The 15,448-nt window shown below is 43.8% G+C and overlaps 1 protein-coding gene across 6 annotated transcripts in view; it reads left to right on the top strand.

Annotated features, from left to right (window-relative positions):
- RARB (retinoic acid receptor beta) overlaps positions 1–15,448 on the top strand; it is a 325,201-nt gene that overhangs the window by 293,412 nt on the left and 16,341 nt on the right. For all 6 annotated transcript variants that reach the window (XM_061997204.1, XM_061997205.1, XM_061997207.1 and 3 more), the window contains one exon: positions 10,355–10,515. In XM_061997204.1, the coding sequence (XP_061853188.1) occupies positions 10,355–10,515 (161 nt within the window). The remainder of the gene's footprint in view (positions 1–10,354; positions 10,516–15,448) is intronic.

The following is a 15,448-nucleotide window of genomic DNA, read 5'->3' as shown; positions in this document are numbered from 1 at the left end:
TGAGCACGACTGTGAGCTGCACTCTCTGTGCCCTCTCTGCCCACCACATTGGGGGCCAGCCCTGGCACTGCGAGAGCTGGAAATGACCTCCTGACCTTCATTTATTTGATTTTTTTATAGTAGTAGGAGTATCAACAAGCCTTTGTCCGTGGGAAGGAATTTGTGTAAGTTCATAATGGCATGTTTTCCATGTTAGCTTCAGAGGTAAACAGTAGCTGAGCTATTTCTTTGCTTTTATGATCCCTGGCCTAGTGGGAGGCCAGGGCTGCAAGCTGCCGAGGCTGTAACACAGACTAACACTGAGATTCAAGTCTAAGGCTCCCTTCCTTAAAACACACCGGGAACAACTGTTCCTCCGCCTTCATGAGCTCAATTTACATTTGCAGGAGGCAACGTGTTCGTTGTGCTTGATGAAGTACACCGCGCATGCAAGCCTCTTCAGATGTGTTGTCAGTTGGCAGCTCTCTCGCTAGATGCACCTTTACACAATTGCACAAGGCACCAGGAGGTTCAAATGTGAAATTTAGCCTTGGGGGCAAAACAAAGAAATGAAACTTGGGCATGAATGTGATGTTATCCATCTGTGAATACAGTTATTAGACCTGATCTCCCACTACGCTACTGTAGTTTTACACTAATAGGACTGATTCAATCAGTGGAGTAGCGCCACTGCAAGGTGAAACCAAGAGTGGTGATGAGTTTGAGCTGTTATTTTCAATTCTGGTAAATAATGTAGGATTGAACTCTGTTTGGGAAAAGCCAAGCTGAAATTCATTGCATGAAGCCAGCCATAATCAAAGAAAGAAATGCAAGGCAGCACGCAATCTTGGTATTGTGCCTGAACTTCTGCTATTGCTTCTGGGGAGTTGTTGCCCTGGGTACTGAGTGGCCAAGCAAAGGGAAGGAGTCTTCCAGTTCACCCCCTTTTTTTCAGTAGCTTTCCCATTTGCTGTCCCATAAAGCCAGTTTTATCATACATCATCAGAATTTGTCCCACAGCTGAGACTCATTCATTACATTGAATCAGTGTCCTAATTATGGAAAGTTGTTTTGTTGAAGGAGTCTGTTAATGGTATTGTCAGCAAAGAGGTTGCACTTTGTCATGGTAGGTAGCTTTCCATTCAGTAAAAAGTAAGTCATGTTGTTTTTCTCTCCGTGTGTTAGGCTGAGAAATAAAATAGCTGCAGCAGATTGAAGTGTATAAAGTGCTGCAGTCAGACCGGGCAGCGAGCAGGAATAGGGGACAAAGTCTGGCCTTAGTTTACAGCCCTGCATTTCCCTGGACGTCAGCAGCCCTGGATAACGCCCAACTAATTGAATCGATGACTTTGGATAACCCCAGCTTCTCCCTGTTGCGAGCATCATACCACCATGACTATCTCCTAAGACAAATTAATGTGATATCTGTAGATTACTAGACTGATTTACCTTTTGGTGACTGTGGAGAGAAAGGTCAGGTTCAGGATATTTTTACCTGTAGTCTGTTATCCATAAAGAGTTGGTGTGCCAGGCTTCAAGATTGTAGCTCAAAAGGGCAGTTGCTTTGAGAAGGTAGCTTGAAAGGGCACTTGAACAGCTGAAATCAGATGAGACAGATTTAATGGCCTCTTAGTAATTTCTGACTGAAAGTTCAGAGTTTGGAATTTAGTGATTTTTTTGCTTTACCCAGTCTATGGTAAGACAAATGCACGATAGCTTAATAGAAATTTAATCTCAGAGTGAGTATTTAGAAGTGTTTTTCAACTGCCATATATGTACGTGACCACTTCAGCTTTAAGGGAGAGAAAGAATAATCACATTGTGTTTGTGATCTTGTGTATTTTTAGCTAATGTGTTAAGACATGGCAATTCCAGAAAAGCTGTCCTCCTGTTCCCCAGAGTACATCAGTTTACCCAGCTGTATGCAGAATTTTATCTAGACTGCCACAGAAGTAAATCCACAGGGATTTTGGCAGCCAAAACCATAGATAGTAAGCACAATACTTTATTTCCCTCAGGGTTTTAGTTTCATGAGGACTCTTCTGTAGACTGACACTTTACAGTGTGTTACCTGCAGAAACCTTGTGAGTTTGGGAAACTCCTCCAGATGGAGTGATTGATTTCTGAAGCCCCTTTCCATTTCTGCACTGAGCAGGGAAAGGGCTGACTGGCAGCTTCCACTGGGTGATACAATTACTCTGCAAACCTGTTGGTAGAGCTTAATAAAAAATTGTGTGGTTTACATTTAGAGTAAAGAAGTGACTGATTTTATGCAGAATAGTAGGACAGAGCAGGCAGGACGTGAATGAAGAAACAGCAGATGTGTAAGATGAACTCAACAGCAGCACAAGATGCACAGGGACATTGTAGGACCTGCCTATGGAGATGCTCTGTCTCACAAATGGAAAATGCTGGCTCTATTAAGTAAGTTGAGGTGATGCCTGTGTGAAATACAGATGGAAACGTATCAATGAGTAAATTTTGTCTTAGTCAATGGGTTTGGCTAGGCTATTTCCATTGCAGATATGTTGGTGGGCCTTCATGGGAAGTATTAGTGATTTATAATGCCTGCAATTATTAATGCTAACAACTGTCAGTAGCTAATTGTCAGCTGCAGAGAGTATGCCGACTATCTTATTTCACAGTGGCAATTAGTTGATGATATTAAAGCACTTTGAAAGTTGAAATTGCAGGGCAAATTCTATTGAAACAGTTTATCATTAAATGTGTAATCACTTTCTCTGCCTACTTTGATTGCAATGTGTAGGGAGATGGCAACTGACACCATGGAGTCTACTTTCCATTCAGGCCCTGCTATAGATGCTGTGCCCTGTACGTGCTGACTCCACCTCGGCTGATCCTCTTGCTATCTTTCTGGTTTTGCAACTTCTTTGTTTCTCGTTTGTTCTTTAGGACCTATTTTAGGGGAAGTTGTTCTCATTTCTGTTTCTGGAGTCCTGATTTTTATTCTTTCAGCAGTTCTTACTGTGTTCACTGTGTTCTTTGCAACTTGAACCAGTCATGAAATACTGTAGGTAATATAAAGGTAGGCATTAGTGGTATATTCATACCCCTGGAAACATTTGACAGGCTTTTGGGGTTTTTGTACTGCTAAAGCACTCTATGGAGCCTTCTGCAACATTCAAACCAAATCTGCCTTTAGAACTACTTTTTTTCCTTTGGCACTGGTTTTGAGTCTAGAGTAGGCAGTTCTAGTTATCCATGGTATGGTAGATGCTGGTTTTACTTCAAAATGTCTTAGAAAAATATCTTTTCTCCTAAATGTTAGTAAAGTGGAATCATAAAAATAAGAATTTTAAATAATTTTTTTAAAATAGTATCAAGGCTATACTTTTCAGCTATCTTCAAGGGGGATAGTTCTCAGCCTGTTGTTCTGCCTTGGCTCTCCAGTTTTGATTCTACATCTAAGTTCAGTTAGTATTGTTTTTCTTTAAGGGACTAGAAACTCCTTCTACTAATATTTCAGGGATGTGACAATAGCAAGAGCCAAATTTCATGTCAAAAATTAAATTTTCAGGCTGATAGAATCCTTGAAATCACAGATCAAGTTTCATGTCAGTTAAATAAGGCTGCAGAGCACCCATTTGTATCATTCATTCATATAATGAAAGCTATTCTTATAACTGAGTTCTTGATGTATTAACCCTGCAGTTATCCTCATACCTAAATGGGAGATGTGTTGCTTTCGTCGGCTATAATAGGATATAACCATCTAAATCCCCCGCGCATGAATGGAAAAATAGAGGCCCTTAGGCTACACGTATCAAAGGTCTCCCCTATACTTAAATAGCCTAATAAGGTTATTTTGGAGGCATAGGTAATTACTCATGGACTCCCTATAGCCAGTGATTCATTGTTCGCTACTGAAACATTTCTGAATGAATAATGTTTTAAACAAGCAAATCCTTGGCCTTCTCTTTTATGGGGGGGAAAAAAAGAGAACTGGAGGGACACCAAATCCCACCATTTTCTGTGCTAAAAAACACTGCTTGGTAGTTAAAAGGTCCCTGGTGTTTGAATCAATTTAAATGTACCGTCGTACTTCTTACCGTTTGGATTCCACGAGTGTGTATTCTGAATTCCACGTTTTGATGAAAATATTATTGTTGTCATTAATTTGATATTTAGAAAAGACCGTGGATACAAGGGCTCACTGCAATGAATAAAACAGTTGGAGTTAACCGTCCCTGGAGATAGAATCAATCACTGTTGTAGAAGAGGGTGACATTTAAAAAAGAAACTCAGAAGAAAATGTCATGCTTAAAAAATTAGATTTAAACGCACTAGCTACTGATTGATTTTTATTGCATTCAGATGGATACACTGATTGATTATCAGCCTTACAAATGTTTAGTACCTTTCTCACTTCTCTAATAATCAGAATAATCTAATTTTCAATGTCATTTAAGTTACCATATTCAAGGTTATAATAGATCATATTTCTAATAAAACATAGCAATTACGTAATGAATAATACAAAGCTGCGAGGCAGAGTTCAGATTTGCCTTTGTCAAAGAAAAAAAAATAGAAATACCACCAGTGGCTGGAAGAGCCAGGGTACATGAAAACAGGCGCCAGGACCATGTCCTCTGCACTGGTGGTGTTTTCCCCTGTTGCTGAGCTGAGGTTCTTGGACCATTGGCTGGGTCGTATTTGCCATGGTTGAACGTTATTTCTCAACAGGAAATCAGGGACAGGCTTGGATTCTGTAATACATGTACTCACTCTGTGCCTGGGGAAAAATGATAGTGTGCTAGGTGCTTATGAAATTTCTTCCCTGCTTGTTTCTCTGTGCTCCTTGTTAATTTTGATACTATAGAGAGATACCATCTCACTTAATACAAGATGTTTTCTTGTGGCAATTGTGCCCAACAGCTGATGTGGTTGATTTCTCTGAATCAACTACAAAATACGCAGGTTTCAGTGGGTTCTGGGTTTGTACTTGAAGCCTCTTACAAGACTGTTTACCTGTTATTGGCTTTGTCCATTAGAAAAGAGAGTTTTATGTTTGAAATGTGCTTTGCCTCCAATCTTTCTACGTATGTCAAAGCTCAGTTTTGGCACATGAATTTGTTTTTAAGGTATTCCAGTTCTTTTTAAGGACTCAGTAGTTTTTCTTAAAAGAAAACACTATTTCATCTGGAAATCATGAGCTAGGAAAACCAATCTGTTTATAACTATCTGCTGTTGTGCATGTTTTAATGCTACGTTTGGCTTGTGGTTGCACTGCTGTTGAAATGTGAACGGGAGTCTTACCATTCTGAATTGATGGTGCCTCAGTTTGTCAGTTTGTGATCGTATTGCTTTCAAGATGGTTATTTTGTCACTTTTCTTACATTGGGGTTGGAAAAATGAACCTCCTCGAGGACTCCCATCCCTGTGACCACTTCCACCAGGCGACATGCGTGGGAGCCGCAGTGCTGTGACTGCCTGTGGGGCTGGAGAGCCTCGATGAGCAGCAGCAGGAGTAAGGGGTTTCAGTCTACCTTGGTTCCAGGCTTTCCAGGGTGGCTGTTGTGAAGCATGTCCTTACAGATTGCCATTTGATACCATGAGCACAGTTTGTTGAAGGGTGATAGGGGGGTAAGAATGACGCACGATTGTGTGGGACATTTATCTCGATAGATCAAACTTGGCAGTGGCAATAGATGAGTATTTTGCATATTTCACTGAAGTTATCCCCTAGAAATTTATAGCAGCTGCCGCTGGAATTGGAGAAGTCAGAGTGTAAAGGAGCTGGGCAGGACTTGTGGGTTTCCACCTTGGCAAGCAGGTTGGTGCTTCTGAAAGCCCTGGGTGCAGTGCTAAGCATTGCTCCTCCATATACATGTGTGGCAGGCACCCTAGGCTGTCTGGAGTTAGGCAAGGGCTGGATGGCTTCCCAAGGCACGAGAGAGCAGGCAGGAGAGTGAGTGAGCTGCTGCCCATTGGCAACTCTGCAGCTGTTCCACCTCAGCTCACCTCCAATTTCTCATCAACATTGGCAAACAAAAGGAGTCTTTTTGAAAACTTACCTTGCACCCAGTGCTGTGCAATTACTAACTTGCTCTGTGTGCTTTATGGTGCTTTTGAGATTTGTTAGCTTAACGAGTAACTTCCAAAATATTCAAGGACAAGAAAAGTGTGGTTTTACAGGAATGCAAACTGACTGGAAACACTAGCAGTTGTCTCTACAAGAACAAAACCAGTTAACCAGTACACAGAGCTCTTCAAAGGTCACGGGGATCTCCAAGAGGCAAAACTGCAATGATAGTCATTAATTTATAGCTGATTAGTCATCATAACATATGAAAGGTGCTGTCTAACTGTCTTCTGGGCATCTGGGGAAGCACAGCTTATGCAAGTAATCAGAAAAATTGCATTGCAAACTGCAGGTTCTTCTCCCTGGACGCATTTGTGCCACCTTTGACAAAGGGAAGTTTGAACAGCTGCTATTCCATCATTTTACCCAGTTACCGGGATGCTGCCTAAATCTCTTGGGCTGGATCCCAGACTCTTCTTAGGCAGTGACTAAGCAGTGACTAAGTTTGGTGGACCTGAGGGGCTTGTGTTTCAGACTGGACGATTCCCAGCATTACAACATGCTTGAAATGATCCTGCTCAAGCAGGAGAATTGCTGTGTGGTTGCTAAATGAGATCGCCGGGATCCTCTGAGAGAAGCTGTGTTTGTGTCCTTGCTATACTTAGTTTCATCCACAACAGGCCCTGCTCTTCTTGAAAAATGTGTCCTATCCCTCCTGCAGCTTTTATGCCCTGCCCATCCTTCAAACAGAAGAGGAAAAATGTGTCTTGAGGTTAAGGAAAGCAGTGGCAAACGTGGGGTGAGGAAAACAGACAGGATGGGACAAGAGATGGTGTTCAGCCCCTCTTTTGCCATCAGGTTAGAGAGATGAATATTTGAGGACCAGACCTGGTTGTTCAAGCTAAGGCAGCAGAAAGTGCCGTTGCCAGCTGATGAACCCTGCCACAGCTGCCTGGAGGTTTCTGGGTGTGGAAGTGCAAGTCCTGGCGTGTGTGCTGAGGGGACAGGGAAGCTGTCACGGGAAGATGGATGGGCGCAGACGTGCTCAGGCGTGGGCGTGCGTCGCTCAACCGCCCAAGCAGCACCACGCCGTGCCTCCCTCACGTACCGAGATACACCCTTTTTCATTCTCTTTCTCCACACCACCACCACCTTGTTTTCTCAGTTTTTTTAACTTGCAGTATTTTTCACAAGGCGAGAGAGCTTCCATACTGTCCCCTGTCGGGAGCTCCTAAATAATGCAGCCGCCGAGACAGAATTTAGTGCACGAGTAATGAAATTCATAACCTGAGTTTTCTGTGGCGACATTAACTGTGACACAGATTCATCACTGGCGTATCATCATTAAAAGGCAGTGGAATTGCACTGGGGATTGATGTGATCATATGCATGTAAAGATCAAGATACAAAAAGGTGTGATTTATGTAACATAAGCTGTAATGCAAAGCCCTTCCCACGTGCGGTGTGACAGCTCCTGTTCCCTGAGCGGTGATGGTTTTTAAATTTACTGAGTAAATGTGTGTGTTTATATGTTTTTATTTAACTCTTTTAAACATAGTGTTATCTTAATCGTTTTCACTCTTTCTTTTGTGCTGAGTTATAGTTGTAGTTGAATCTGTGTAATAGTTCAACGTGTTATTGAAATCCTTGTAATTTTGGAGCCTGAGTGTTATATGTCAGCACTTTATTGTGTTATCTTACAGGGAATACAGAAGCACTGCCATGTCTGATGCAGCCTTAGTGAAGACAAATGTAGGAAATGTAAAAAGTATACAGAAAGTGAAACGATAAACGTTACTTGGGTTTGATCGTTGTTGTAAACACTGTTGGCATTGTAGAGAAAAAATAACAATGAACAAAATCTGTTGTTAGTTTTCAGGATGTGTTAGTCCTCAGCCCTTCCAACTGTTTAATGATTGCAACTCGGAAAGAAAGAGGACCGAGCTGGGCCAATTTGGTGGTGTGCATGGGCTGCCAGCTACCACAATGGTGGCCTTTGGAAAGGAAGGGATGTCAGGTAGAGCTGCCGAGGGAGCTGCGCCGGGGCAGCACAGGAGTGTGGTGAGGTTCCTGCCAGAGTTACCTCTTGGGTTCTGGGAGCTCTTGGCAGCTGTGCCAAGGCCTGGCACAGCTAAGTAATGTGTTCATCTTCCATGAGGAGTTTGAGGCTATTGAGATAAATAGTTGCTGAGGCCACTCGTTTGGCAAATTTGTCAATCAGCTTGTGGAGCTATAAGTAAGTGGGACTCTTTGCTGTCATGTAGGAGTTTACATAGTTTTCTAAGGAGCTCTTTTATCTCCCAAGTACAGCAGCAATTAGGATTTGTTTCTGGAGTGCAGCAGCAGTTTGGAGCACTCGAGAAGTACGTGTCGGTCCTGGATGTTTTTTCAGTGCAAGAGGTGGCACTTGCACTCTGCCATGAGACCCAGTGAACAAACCAGGGCATTGGCTTTAGAGGAATATTTATAAAAGGAAGGTGGGGATCCAGCACTCAGCCACCCTCATTTACCCCCAAAACTTGTCTGCACTTCTGTATTGAACCCTTGCAAGAGGGTACCTTTTCAGTTCACGTTTGGATCTGTGTTATGCCGGACACCAGAGTTAATGATGTTTGAGCTTAGGCTGGTGGGGTGCTCAGTGTCCCAGCCCTGATCCAGCAACGCATCTAACTTGACTTCAGTGCAGAAAATATCTGCTGAGTAGGGGTCAAAAGTTCTCTCAGTTGCGAAGTCAAACCTTCAGTGAGAAAACCAGAGCCGTTCTTTACGTGGGGTATGTGCCTAATGGCTTTGTGAAGGAGAAACAATATTCACTGCATCTACCTCTTGTTTTCTGTTAAACATGTTACATTTTTTCTGTAGATGTCAGTGACTGCCACTTTCCCATACCACTATTTCCCCACTCTTAATTTTCTCTCAGAAGAGACGCTCAGAGTCCTCACTATAGATGGGAGTGGATCAAGACGACTTCTTCCTCCTGGAACATTCACCATTTGTCTGCTCTTTGTGATCATTTGTGGTTCTCAGGTGTGTAGGAAGCAATCACAATAGGCTGAGGGAAGTCACAGGGAACAAGAGCTGGCATGGAGGTGGCTCTGAGTATCTGCCCATTTTACTGTGCTTCCCTCCCTATGGAACAGTTAGATGAGTTTTCATGGGGTGGGACAGTACAAACAAGAATGGGCAGATCGTTGGCCATCCAAAACCTCCAGCCATCCTCAAATGTGCCAAACCCCCCAGCCGCACCTTCTAGGGCCTTGATTTAAATACCGTGAGGGTTCGAACACCAGTAAATATTAGGATTGACTTTATTTGTCCAATAACATTTCGTCTTCGGGGTGTTTAATATTGACATGGAATCTTTGGGGAGTGGGACTGATTGTGCTTGGCTTTGTTGTAAAGCCTTCTGCATCTGGTTACGCTTAAGAAGTTAGAGTGAGCTAACAACAAGCCTCTTGATAAAATTCACAAGTCCTGGCAATACTGTGGACATAGACTTATCTCCTGGGCATGTTTTGTAAAATTAAGCTATTTTCATTAAAAGAACAAAGAGTAGCATGGTGATAGAGCAGCTGTCTTATTTTACTACAAAAGACAAATATGTGGGAAATCAGTTGCAGGGCGAATGCTGCACAATGCATATTTGCAGTAATCCCCCACGGCCGGGGGAAGGTAGAAGGCTGATCCGACTGCAGGAGCAGATGGCAAGCAACTTTAGATAGCTTCACTGCCATTTTTGCTCTTTCAAGTGTTTGTGCTTTTCCTTTGATCTTCAGATCTGAAGTTGAATGTGTTTCATCTTCTTTCATTTACTGTTTTCACGTTTAACTTTCCCTTTAAATAACTTATGCTTGGTGGAGTTTGTATTAGTATGAGCTTGTTATCTTCCATACCAAGAAATTTAAGAAGAGAGACAGTTGCTGTCTCTTTTTAATGTTGTTCACATCCAACAAAATCCTGACTGCATCACCGCAGAGCACTTTGCAGTTCACAGCTGTAATGATACAATGAAAAAATCCCACTTCACAAAGGAGCTGAGATGTTCACAGTGCATGTGAAGTTGCTGTAGACTTTCTTGGAAGGTAGATGGGAGTGTGATGGCATGTCCAAAAAAGCACCTATGGAAGTTTGGTTTCGTCATTACTCATGCAATTTAATTCTTACAGTTAAATAATGAGGCTTGCATTAGTGTTCTTTGTGCATATAACATTTTTAGCTCCACTTATTTTATGTTTAAAATAAAAGCTTTTTGCAGTGTTTTGAAGTAAAGCAACAAAAGCAACATGGGATAATCTGAATAACTACATGATGTGTATCTCTGCTTTTCTACAGCTGTCAGAAATGACAGGAACAAAAAGAAGAAGGAACCTTCGAAGCAGGAGTCCACAGAAAACTATGAAATGACAGCAGAGCTGGATGATCTCACTGAGAAGATCCGAAAAGCTCACCAGGAAACCTTCCCTTCGCTCTGCCAGCTGGGAAAATACACTACAGTAAGTATGGTTTGTGACACATATGTGCTGAATGTGCCTAGATTATGTGAATTTTGCACTGGAGGCTTCAGATGTTTTAGACAGATGTACCAAGGGCTACTATAGATGCACACAGGGCCACCAAGATGATCAGGGGACTGGAGCATGTTTCCTATGAGGAAAGGCTGCGGGACTTACGCTGTTCAGCCTGGAGAAGACGAGAGGATCTCAATAATACTTACAAGTATTTAAAAAGTGTTTATCAAGAGGATGGGGTAACATTTTTTTCTGTAGTGTCCAGTGACAGGACAAGGGATAATGGACAAAAGCTGAAAGACAAAAAGTTCCACTTAAACATAAGGAAAAACTGCTTTAATGTTCAGGTGAGGGAGCCCTGGCACAGGCTGCCTAGGGAGGTTGTAGAGTCTCCTTCCTTGGAGGTCTTCAATACTGGCCCGGACACATTTTTGTGTGACCTCATCTAGGTGGACCTACTTTAGCAGGGAGATTGGACTAGATGATCTCTACAGATCCCTTCCAACCCCTGCCATTCTGTGATTCTGTGCAGAAGTAGGTGCAGTCCTTGTGCCTCTTTAGCCCTGAAAAAACACAGGTATGCGTGCAAATGTACTCTGAAGAAGAGAAATTGCAGTTAACTGTAAGCATTACATAGCAGTTTTGTGAGAGACTGAAGGATTAATCCAGCCAGGAGGCAAGCTTGGAGTCCATGAGTCAATTACATGCCATCATTCGTTAGAAATTTGTTGGCTCCCAAAGTCATGAGCTCTGCTTGTGCGTCAGTGGATTACGACGTCGCAGGTGGAGAGAGTTCTTAAATGCTGCTGGATTACTGATGACAGTCCCAAGGCTACCAAGTCAAGGAAAATATTAAATGCCTAAACAAGACAGATTCCAAAATGCTCATTTGCAGTTTATTCCTCTTAGTCTACCACAAAGCAGCAGCGAAAACTTCTACTTTTAGAAATGAAAAATTAGCCCCCTGTGAAAAAATTCAATACTGGGTCATTTCTCAAGAGGATGAGCCAGGGAAATAACTTTTTTCTCTATGTATATATGTTGCTAAATAGAGGGAAGGTCAGTGATATTTATTGATTTCAGAGAGAACATTCAATGTCAAGTTTCTGAATGCAGTCATGGAAGAGATGCTAAAAAAATTAGTGTTAGGTAATGTTTGGAGTCTTGTTGGTAGAGGAATGACTTTGCTAGGTCCAGTCTTAGCGTCAGTTGTAGCAGCACTGGCTGTATCAGAGGGATGTACCAGAAAGTCCTGAAGTACTCAGGCTTGTGCTCACAATGCCAAGGAGGAGCAGTTCAGCAGTGACATGGCTTGGGCAAGGAGACATCTGCTTCTGTGGCCCTTGTCTTGAGCTTTAGACCTGAGACCAAGCCCCAGTGGCCAGGGGAAATAACTCTATCACTGCTTTGCTGTCTGTTTTGAGTAAATGCTCTGCTACTGATACAACTGTTAAGTTTCTCAACGAGTGATCCAGACAAATCCCTGGCATCAATATTCACTGTTTTTATGAGCAGGGTGCTGCTCTGGCATACTCTCAGGTCTAGTGCAATAAAAGCAAGCATGTATGCTGTGATGTTAGTAAAAAAGGACAATATGTGGCTTGGATAAGTAGACAGTGAGGTGGATCGAGAGCTGGATGAATGACAGAGCCCAGAGGTTGGTGATCAATGGCACAGAATCGAGTTGGAGGCCTGTGGCCAGTGGAGTTCCAAAGGGATCGGTTCTGGGGCCAGTCTTGTTCAACATCTTCATCAATGACCTGGATGAGGGGACAGAGTGTACCCTCAGCAAGTTCCCTGATGATACCAAACTGGGTGGACTGGCTGATTCCCCAGAAGGCCGTGCTGCCATTCAGCGGGATCTCGACCTGCTTGAGAGTTGGGCAGAGAGGAACCTCATGAGGTTCAACAAGGACAAGTGCAGAGTCCTGCATCTGGGAAGGAACAACCCCATGCACCAGTACAGGCTGGGGGTCGAACTACTGGAGAGCAGCTCTGCAGAGAGAGACCTGGGAGTCCTGAGTGATAATAAACTAACCATGAGCCAGCAACATGTCCTCGTGGCCAAGAAGGCCAATGGCATCCTGGGATGCATCAAGAAGAGTGTGGCCAGCAGGTCAAGGGAGGTTCTGTTTCCCCTCTACTCTGCCCTGGTGAGGCCTCATCTGGAGTCCTGTGTCCAGTTCTGGGCTCACCAGCTCAAGAGAGACAGAGAACTTCTTCAGAGAGTCCGGCACAGGGCCACCAAGATGATCAGGGGACTGGAGCATCTTCCTTATGAGGAACTGGGGCTGTTTAATCTGGAGAAGAGGAAACTCATTAATACTTACAAATATCTAAATGTTGGATGTAGGGAGGTTGGGGCATCCCTTTATTCTATCTAGTGATAGCCGTAGGGGTAACAGAAAGATGCTGGAACACAAAAAGTTCCATTTAAACATAAGGAAAAACTATTTTACTGTTCAGATGATGGAGCCCTGGCACAGGCTGCCCAGGGAGGGTGTGGAGTCTCCTTTTCTGGAGGTTTTCAAAACCCACCTGAACGTGTTCCTTTGAGACCTGATCTAGGTGGACCTGCCTGAGCAGGGGGGTTGGACTAGATGATCTCTACAGGTCCCTTCCAACCCCTACCATTATGTGATTCTGTGACTGTCATGCTCCTGCAAAGGTACAAGTGGATTTGAAAAAGTGTGATAACATCTTCCCAGTTCTAAGACAGTGGGTTCATGCCCTGTAGAAGAGGCGATGGTGCATTTGCTGCTGGGACACATAGCCAGACTGGGACACGTGCCAAAGCCTGTTGCTCACAGTCTGTCTTGCAAATGGCCTGGCCATCTCAGAATAATCTGTCGGTGTCCTCCCAGCACAAGTGTATGGTACATACTTTGTGTTACCTCTGAGTCAGAAGACTGCAGTGCAGATGCTCTGATGGTACTTCATACTGGTGACTGCCAAAGATCCTGGAGAGCTGAAAGATAAACCTGGGCAGCTATATGCTTGCATTATGCATTGGATGCTTAAGTGCCATTAATATTTTAGCTCTTGAAATGATACAAGAGGATGAAATTGGAGAGAGTCTTGTTGCACATCACACCCATGCACGGATGCATTCATCCTTGGGTTCCTGATGACCCCCATAGTGAGTTTATGTCCTTGTTGGAATTTCAGAGCCCTTACTGGATCAGGGTAATGATCAGATTAATCCAGTCTGCCCGTGGGTCCCACATAACTGTGACCTGCCCACGCTCTCTCTGAGGCTGGATACTGGTTGTTCATGTCTCAGACCAGATCAGACAGCTTGGGGAAAGAGCTTTCTTGTTTTTATCCTTGGTCTGTTGGAAGTCCGGAGCAGTTAGGTGCATGTGGCTGAAGCCCCTTCTGCTTTGGCATGGTTTGGTACTATATAAATTGTAATTACAAAACTGTGCTGAACGAGTTCCTTTTGACCTACATTAAATCCTTGAGAGTGATACAGCTTCCTTCAACAGCTGGGTCAAAATTGATAGCAGCAGTGCTAGATGCTGTCACCTTGCTGCACTCTCATAGTCTCTGCCTGAAATGCAGAGGATTTCAGTCTCTCATCTAGCTGAGGCCTGGCAACTGCTCAGTGTGTAGGTAAGAATTTGACATTAAGAGCTGATTTTAACAAACACTTTCTCTGGCCAGCTGTGGAAGAGAGAGAGTATCACCACAGCTGGAGGAAGGCTCATCTTCATCTCCAGCTGCCCACCAGCCGAGAAGTAAGGGAGATGCCATTGTGCAGTGGTGGATGGTGCAGGGGGACCCAGGCGGTGGAAGGTGTATGTGCTGGTGAGAGGGACATGCATTTGGACTTGGGCAACACCACCAGCTGCTGATCAAACCTCAGCACTCAGGTGATCTGTCCTTTTGAAATGGAGGCCAGAACTCAAAAAACTAGGAGCACACAGTCCCTTTTTTAAATGCTGAGTCCAAGGTGAGCCAGAAGTCTACTTCACTTGATAGGAACAAGCTAGTGTGGTGGAAGGTTGCCGCCAGTCCTGCTTCATGGCCAGTTCTGCAGGAGGACAGTAAGGGAGAGCAGCACACTCACTCTGCAAAGCAGACAGATTGCTTTTGTAACCTTAGTTTTTTATTTAGTTCTTTCTACAAGGAGTGAGAAGGGAGGATATTGAATCAACATGGATTCACTTGAATTTTATGAGCTTTGCACTTGTGTACTGATAGAGACGGTGAAGGGAATCACAGAATCATAGAATGGTAGGGGTTGGAAGGGACCTGTAGAGATCATCTGGTTCAATCCTTCTGCAGAAGCAGGCCAACCTAGATCAGGTCTCACAGGAACACGTTCAGGTGGGTTTTGAAAATCTCCAGAGAAGGAGACTCCACATCCTCCCTGGGCAGCCTGTGCCAGGGCTCCCCCACCTGAACAGTAAAATAGTTTTTCCTTATGTTTAAATGGAACTTTTTGTGTTCCAGCTTCTTTCCATTACCACTTGTCTTCTCACTAGATATAAAAAAGTGATACCCCAACCTCCTGACATCCAACATTTAGATATTTGTAAGTATTAATGACGACCCCCTCAGTTTCCTCTTCTCCAGACTAAACAGCCCCAGTTCCTGCAACCTTTCCTCATAAGGTAGATACTCCAGTCCCCTGATCATTTTGGTGGCCCTGCGCTGGACTCTCTGAAGAAGTTCCCTGTCCCTCTTGAGCTGGGGAGTCCAGAACTGGACATAGGACTCCAGATGAGGCCTCACCGGGGCAGAGTAGAGAGGAAACAGAACCTCCATCGACCTGCTGGCCACACTCTTCTTGATGCATCCCAGGGTGCCATTGGCCTTCTTGGCCACGAGGGCACATTGCTGGCTCCTGGTTATTTATCGTCAACCAGGACTCCCAGGTCTCTCTCCATAGAGCTGCTCTCCAGCAGGTCAA

This window comes from Colius striatus, chromosome 5, assembly GCF_028858725.1.
Source record: "Colius striatus isolate bColStr4 chromosome 5, bColStr4.1.hap1, whole genome shotgun sequence".
Classification (NCBI taxonomy): domain Eukaryota; kingdom Metazoa; phylum Chordata; class Aves; order Coliiformes; family Coliidae; genus Colius; species Colius striatus.
Note: the sequence above shows the minus strand (reverse complement) of the source record. Positions and strands in the feature narration are given on the sequence as shown.